The sequence below is a fragment of the Stomoxys calcitrans genome, chromosome 5 (assembly GCF_963082655.1).
Source record: "Stomoxys calcitrans chromosome 5, idStoCalc2.1, whole genome shotgun sequence".
NCBI lineage: Eukaryota > Metazoa > Arthropoda > Insecta > Diptera > Muscidae > Stomoxys > Stomoxys calcitrans.
Genome location: NC_081556.1, coordinates 152,278,965 through 152,286,826, shown reverse-complemented (window position 1 = coordinate 152,286,826; position 7,862 = coordinate 152,278,965). Strand labels below are relative to the sequence as shown.

Sequence of the window (7,862 nt, the reverse complement as noted above, 5' to 3'; positions counted from 1 at the left end):
TGTCGTTTTTTCTGTGTTTGAATACAAAAGTGTTAAATTAACAGTTGGTGAGGACACCAACTTATGAAAAATACCCTGCCATATAGAGTATTTTACTCTGCCATATCGATTCAAGTAAAAAAAAAATAAATGGTTGAAGCCCATTTTTGTGTTAACCGATTGCACATTTATATGTAATATGACACTGCCATCACCCACTTGTGCAGTAGTAACGACAGAATACGGTAAGGTTTAGTAAGCCAACAAAACGGTTCAACGCGTGGAAACTGAAGCTGTGTTTTTTTCTTATTTTGAGTCTCTTTACACTTCCGGGTGACTTATTTTCATTCAGCTGCAGCCCACTAGAAGAAGGGTCTACCGGAATTATACAAGATATTATGTGCCAATTAAAGAGCAATAAGGCTCCTTCCCATTGCATACAGGATACTCTCGAGCGTACTCTGTGAAAGATTAAAATGTAAGTTCAATGAAATAATTGGGCGCTATTAATGCGGCTTTATAGCTGGTAAATCCGCCATAGACCACAAATTTGAACTGCGCCAAATCATGGAAAAGAACCGAGAAGACACATACCATCTCTTCGTAGACTACAATGTCACTTTCAACAGCCCTGTCTGTGTTTGGTATCGCAGCAAAAATGATAAGACTGAAGGATGACGCTTGCTGATACAATTCCGAACCATTAATACCAAATCAGGTTTCAGACAGGGAGACGTTCTATACGATTGCATTAGCTAAGTCACGTTGCCTGAATGAATGAAGAAGCTTCAGCGAAGAAGTCTTTTGAAGGTAAACTTTGTGCTACATGCAAAAGGCGAATACCAATCCAGTGACAATCTCATGGCAGCCGGTTTTACGTACCGGATTGACCCGTTGAGTTTCTTTATTGGCAAGCATGGCGAAACCATTGAAGGTGGTCTCATATGTACAACAACCACGAATCATATGGTGCAATCTGCCATCTTGTCATCAAGCTGATCGTAGTTTTACCAACACAGGCAATGAAATTTGTATGCGTGTGTGTATACGTGTGCGTACATGAGCAGACAATATGCGAGAAAGAAGATGACAACAAAGAGAATGCAAACAAAAATCTAACATCTTAATACCGTCAAACCTGGCAGGCTGTAAACAGCTGTTCGCGTGAGACCACCTTGTTGAATTCGCCTTGATTTGCAAGGGCTGTCGCCTCAGTGTACAACACACTGCTACAACAACAACAACCAATTCAGTATCTTCTGCTGAACATTTTCGCACGTTTTACAAAATTTTTTAAAATAGCAAACAAAGTAACTTTTATTTTACAAAATGGATTTTATTATAATTTTTTTTTTTCATCTATACATATACTTACATACATGGTTTGTTATGTTACACAGTATTTGGTTTCTTGCTTTTTACATTTATTTTACAAATGTGTTATTTACAAGTGTATAATCTAAGAGATAATCTTGTAAGTTAGGCTACTTTAATATTTCTTTTTTGGCACAGCTTGACTATAGTTGATATAAACTAAACTTGCTTTTGCAAAGTAAACATTTATAATTTAATTTTTAATTATTTGTTTTTGTTTGGTTTTAGATACCGTGATATGTTGCAGATGAACTTTGACAAATTTATTGACTAAATAATAAATGATCAAGTTCCGGGAGCATTCCACTTTACTCCACTTTTTGCTGCTCAGTTTGAATAAAATGTTCATTTAATACGTGCTCCATTGTTACTGCATGTAAATATGAAGTACATGGAACGATTTAAAGAAAACTTTTTCCCCCTTTTGATGTAATTGAACCTTAAATGCTCGCCAGAGGTGAATTGCCCGGATACAAGGTTTGCTCAACGGCTGACTGGCTGGCAGGTTGAATAGCCGCGTTGAAAAAAGAGCAATGACGAGGTTAAACTTTTGCTATGACTTTTATGCACGTCTGACTAAAAGTAGGCGGCTTTTGGAGTATGGCTGGCTGCTATAAACGTGACACTTTGTTTACACCGTGCCTTTGAGTCAAGCCAAGTGTTTACCAACCAATATCTTAGGCTGGCTGGCTGGCTGGCACACGGGCTGCTGGGCTTGCCTCCATTATTGTTCCCTTCGAGTAGTGGTACTTGAAGTGTTAAACATTTCACTTTGTCTTTGGTTGAGTGTTGGTAGTTGCAGATTTAGGTCTAAGGTGTTTTAGTTTAATGCTCTCTCCCCAACGCTGGGCGTTTAAACATAACTTTCCTGGCGCTGCAATTGCGTTTTCAATTTGCTTTCTCTTTCCTCATGACAGAGTTCATTGTGCTCCTGCCCTGGCTCAAACTCTGACTGCTCTTGTTGCCGATGCGAGTCCAACCTGCGGGCCAAGAAGGAAATCTCACGACTAGTGCTTATGTCCAAAGGCAAATGTTGTTGGTGGTAGAGTTGCTGTTGTCGCTGAAATTCCTGTCCCCTTGGCGGAGCGCTCAAACTATAAAAGAGAGCTGATGGCATGTGATTGTGCTGCTCCAGCAGCTCCATCCCCAACACTGAGTCCTGCACCAGACGTGTCAATGTATGCAAAATTGTTTTGATACAACGTTGCTGGGCTTCGCTTTCGCCGCGCGTGCTGTAGATCTTATAGAACTCCGTTTGGTATGCGTACGTGATGAAATTTACGATGGAACCATTGGCCAAATGGCTGTGGCATTTCTTATTCAATGACATATTGTAGAGCATGGCAACGATTTGTTCCTGCAATGAAAAAGTTGAATAACAAAAAGTTAGTCAAGTTCTGAAGGGGGGTTGGAAAAGAGTATATCAATAAGTTTGTATATAAGGTGCAAATTCCAAAAGTATCCAGCCGACACAAACATAACCTTCATACTGACTATGGTGCAAGTGAGAGAAATTCAATTTTAACTATCATTTCGTGCTTTAACTGACTACTGACTTTGCTTTTTGGCAAAAACAAGTAGCCGCTCATGAGAAACGTGCCGAGGATTTCAGAGAAAAAGAATATTTTACAAATGTAGAAATAAGTTTTATGAGTTTTATGCTTGGCCCTTGCAGAGATACTCAAACGAGTTGGAGATTCTAGTGGTGGGTTGTGTTTTGTATTGGCTTATGCCGACAGCATAAAAAGTACACCGTGAAAAATTTTGTTGGGACCTTCAGAGCAAACTATGTTTATTATGTTGACAATCAAAACATAATGAACGCTAAAGCTCATGGCGAAACAATTAAAGGTGGTCTCATTTGTACAACAACCACAAATCGTATGGTGCAATCCACCCTCTTGTCATCAAGCTGATCGACGTTTTGCCAACACACACAAAGAAATTTGTGTGCTTGTGTGTATACGTGTGCTTACATGAGCAGGGAACATGCGAGAAAGAAGATAACAACAAAGAGAATGCAAACAAAAATCTGTCATCTTAATGCTGTCAAAGCTGGCCGGCTGTTAACAGCTGTTCGCATGAGACCACCTTTTTAAATTCGCCTTGGCTAAAGCCAAAGAATTTTCAAGTTTGACAATCGAGAGTCATTCTGTGTTGCCATACGTGAAGTAGTGTTTCTAGGCATCAAAGTAAAACTTTTGTGGGATCTGTTTGCAGAGGGATTTGTTTGCAACGAAACGTTCAAAAACAAAGCACAGCGCGCTCATTTGCTTTGGAGCAATATGACCTACTATAGGAATTCCTCCTTTTAATCCTTTTCAAATTCCTTTAACAATTACATTAGTAACATGTTAATGATAAGGGCCTCCTTTGCCCCAACTGTCATCATGGCCACCACTCTAATACGACCTAATATAGTATAGTAATAGACTAAATAGGCTTTGTAGAGCCAGTGGATAATTTTATTCAGAAAGTTGTCCCCCCAGAGGAAGTTGAGAAAGTCCGATGGTTCGTTACACCAACTAGCCATTAAGGTATACACTCACTATACGTTTCATGGACTTGAGTAGAAAGCATTCCGGTGTGAAAGTCTTTGGCGGTGACAACTTGCCCTAACAAAGTCCTTCTCTTGTAAGTAAGCCAACAAAGGGATATGTCAACATTTTTGTCGGCCGGGTTCATTGTCATTGACAACAAGAGTGTTGCTTTTTTCTCGGTGTACACAAACCCTGAATTTTGATATTTGCTTTAAATTTACACGAGTTTACACGGTTTGCATACGACGCCTCCCCTCCCCCACCAAAGGCTAATCGAGAGAGGCAAAAGGAGTAAACCTTTCAATAAAATTGCAAAAAAATAACAGATTCTGCTTAAAATCCTGCAAATTGGGCAAATATAAATGTCATGCTAAAATTTATGAGCTCATAACTTTAGAGCACCAAAAATGTTATGTACACGAACTGTAATGGGTGTGCCCTGCACCCCTCCCACTTGTACGTTAGTGGCAACCTTATAATGTTAAGCCATAAACAAGATACTTACATAAAGAAACACATTGATGCCCTCATCTCGGCTCTCCATGGTATCGATAAGCTTGAAGATGGTTTCATGAGACATAATCGAATAGTGGGAGGTGATTTCCATGCGTGATAAATTATTTAAGGCCGCTGCACACAGCAACAGCGTTTGAGGGCATTCGGTAAAGACCAGCAGGCGCGTTAGACCCTCCACCACAGTTTCCACACAATCGCGTAGGCCATCCACACGATGGTCGGGGCCATGCCAGGCCGCCGTTATTTGAGTCAGCAAAGAAACAGCTTCTCTTCGCTCCAAATCGCTGCGTTTTATCTCTTTTTGTGCAGACTTTTTGGTTGGCTCTCCAATTTGCAAGATGTCTCGTATCACTTCTATGCCTCCACAAGAGCCTAACTGGAATATGGGCTCGGGAGCACAGCAAATAGTGGCCAAAGCTCTTAGAGACTGAGCCCTAACTGAACTCGATTTGTTATCCAAGCATACCACCAACAGGGTGCGCACTGCCTCCGTCTGCACAAAGGCATCGATGAGGGAAGCAAATCCATCATAATCAATGTTCATCAGAGTGGCCACCATGTTGATGTTGGCCTTAAGCATCAAATCGCAACGACCATTCTCAATACTTTGTATCAAAATGCGCACCAGCTTCTCGTAAACTTGTCGCACTGCAATCAGGAGAATGCGTTTCAAAACTTGTAAATCTTCCAACAAAGATTCAAGATTGATGTAGTGTTGATTCTCCAAAGAATAGCGCGTATCCTTATGGACCATGCGTATTTGATCAATATAGTCCTCATAACGTTTGCGTTCCAAGCGGTTCTCGGCAAAGAACACCGATCTGCGCTCCAATATATGAGTGAACTCAGCCACATTGCCCAATAGATGCAGGGAGCCACTCAATGCCTCATGCAATGAAATATTCTCCGAGCCACCAAGCTGGCGTTCGGTTCTCTCAAAGCATTGCTGCATGCGCAAAGCCTTCTGCTGCAACTGTCTGATGAATTTGGCCACTGTACTAGTGGTGATTTTCAGATTCTTTATGGCCTCCTGGGCTATGGATTTGGTTTGTAGCGTGGACATTACCTCCTGGTCATACGACATGCGAAGATCATCTAACCAAAATTGGACATCAGGACTATGGCCATTAAGCAGGGTGTTGTCATATTCATTGCATTCCAGAAAAGGGGCCATGGAGGAGTTGCTGCTAAAGCCACAGGTTTCCTTTAAGGCCTTAGGGGTGCTGGTGTGACCACTGAAGCGTGTATGCAATCTTAGGGGCGATACTCCATAATCATCGTATTTTAAAGTGTTATTGTGCTGACTATCCTCCAAAGGTCCTCCCAACACCACAGTTTCGTTATTATAGGGTGGTGGTGGCGTAGAACAAGTGGGAGGTCCCCCCAGATACACAGTCTCATTATTGTACTCGGGTATAGATCTATGACTTGTGTTCTGGTTTTGCTGTTCCTCCCCATCGCTATCGTCTTCATGGCTCTCGCTATTGTTACAGCTTTGACAACGTTTCCGAGTGGGAGACAGAGGGGTTGTTGGCTTGCGTTGTACCTTGCGACGTTTCTTTATTCTGGGATTGGCACTTCGAATAGGTGTGGGTGGTGCAGGTTCCCTGCTCTGCTCAAAGTACGGCTGCTGTGCCACTGGCGACTCATTCATCAGTTGCATACTATCCAGTTTTTCCAGAAGGGAGGGACCCTCATCTTCAACTTCAGCGTTGGAGGGTTCTTGTATCGGCGACGATGAAGAATGCTGCAATTTATTGTTAGCCACCGGCGAGGCTGGAAAGGTAATGCGCCTCGAGACATTTACCAGAGATGTGTAGTAATCAGAACGCACTGTTTTTCTAACAACGGTGGGCGGGGTTTCCACAGACCTTGTCGACTGAGGAGATCCAAAGCTTGACTTGGAGCTGGGCGAAGAAGTCTTTGAAGAACGACCACTGAGACTGCGCGTATGGTGAAATTCCTCATTGTCCGAAAAGCCAGAATCCTTAAAGAAATAAAAAGAAGACTTAAAACTTGGTATTGCCATTCAACTTCGATCAACTTACTTGAGACCTTAAACTTCCAGGGCTATCATGCTTTCCCCAGGATAATTTTGAGATGTTATGCTCATCCTCCACTTCTTGGATTCGCGATAAGTTACCACCATATTTGTATTGATGTAAATCCAATGAATGATAAGCACTTCCACCAAATGACTGATACTGCTGATGCGGTTCCTGCTGCATTTGTGGTTGATGCTGATTCCTTTGCTGCTGTTGTTGTGGTTTCTGCTGTTGGTTATAGTACAAGCCACCACTTGTTAAACTGACATTGTTGGAGCTGGTAAGCATTTGATGGATGGCGGAATTCATGACGCTGCCCCCATTCATGCCGGGCATTGTCTGATTGTCTGATCCCCACCAGACTTTGCTGTAGCTACGTTGAAAAGCCATATCCTCGGTGTATGTGTGTGTCTTTAAGTGTGCAGGCTGGAATCACTGTAAGCAAATGGAAAAGTATGGATGATATGAGAAAAAAAGACGTTACTATAACAACTCTCGAAAATAAATTCAATGAGAGGAGATGGATAATGTTGCTGTGCTGGTTGTACACCCATATGGATGATGGTGTAACCGGCAACTGGCTCAGGAGCTCAGGGGAAATGGAAAATGGAGTAATATTGTAAGGCATGCTAATTATGGTTTAACTTTCATAAGTATCAACAACCAACTGTGCTAAGTTTGACGCAGTTACTATTATGTTAAATGTGCCATTAGTGGTTAAAAGTTTTCCTTTTCCTTTACATTTGCCGTTGCTGTTTTGATGTTCGTTATGGGATGCCAAACCAATTTGGATGAAAACATTATAAGTTTTGCCAAAAATAGGTTTATGGTATTATATTCCTGGCCCCTTTTCACAAGGATAATTATGGTAAGGGAACTAAAACATTTTGGCAGAAATAAATAAATAGCTAATTAATATAACTTCCTCTGTTAAAGAGTTTTAAAAAAGATGAAAGTATTCTCTGATTATATTAAGCAATTGATACTTGTTTTACTTGGCCACAGGCTTTTTAAATGGGACCTTTGTTAAAATTGCCTAGCTCAACTAATTTTGTTTAAATACAATGGCAACACTGTGAGTTATCAATTTTTTCAAATGTTATCGATAAAGAAGAAATGTTGTGAAAAATAAAATTAAAATTGAAAATGGCTGGAAAGTGTTAGTGAAATACCTTCAGAGTATAGGTTTTTTAAGCGTGATTAATTAATAGTCTCTCTTTTTATTTTTTGTGTATTTATCTTCAATTTCATAACGGTTCATACCGAACAAGATCATGGAAATATTTGTAATCGATAACCACCACATATGTCAGAGAGAGTGAAAAGGTAAAGTGATGCCAGATGATTTATTTCGCAGTCGTTGTATTCAAAATTTGAATTTGGGAAAAAAATTGTCATATAACTGATT

At 40.8% G+C, this 7,862-nt stretch overlaps 1 protein-coding gene across 2 annotated transcripts in view; it reads right to left on the bottom strand.

Annotated features, from left to right (window-relative positions):
• Nucleotides 1–1,302: 1,302 nt before the first annotated feature.
• Nucleotides 1,303–7,862, bottom strand: part of LOC106081167 (uncharacterized) — a 49,191-nt gene continuing 42,631 nt past the window's right edge. For both annotated transcript variants that reach the window (XM_013242949.2, XM_059370372.1), the window contains exons 2-4: nucleotides 6,458–6,889; nucleotides 4,399–6,396; nucleotides 1,303–2,710 (exon numbers count right to left, since the gene is read on the bottom strand). In XM_013242949.2, coding sequence (XP_013098403.2) covers nucleotides 2,207–2,710; nucleotides 4,399–6,396; nucleotides 6,458–6,844 — 2,889 coding nt within the window. In that variant the 5' untranslated portion in view covers nucleotides 6,845–6,889 and the 3' untranslated portion in view covers nucleotides 1,303–2,206. The remainder of the gene's footprint in view (nucleotides 2,711–4,398; nucleotides 6,397–6,457; nucleotides 6,890–7,862) is intronic.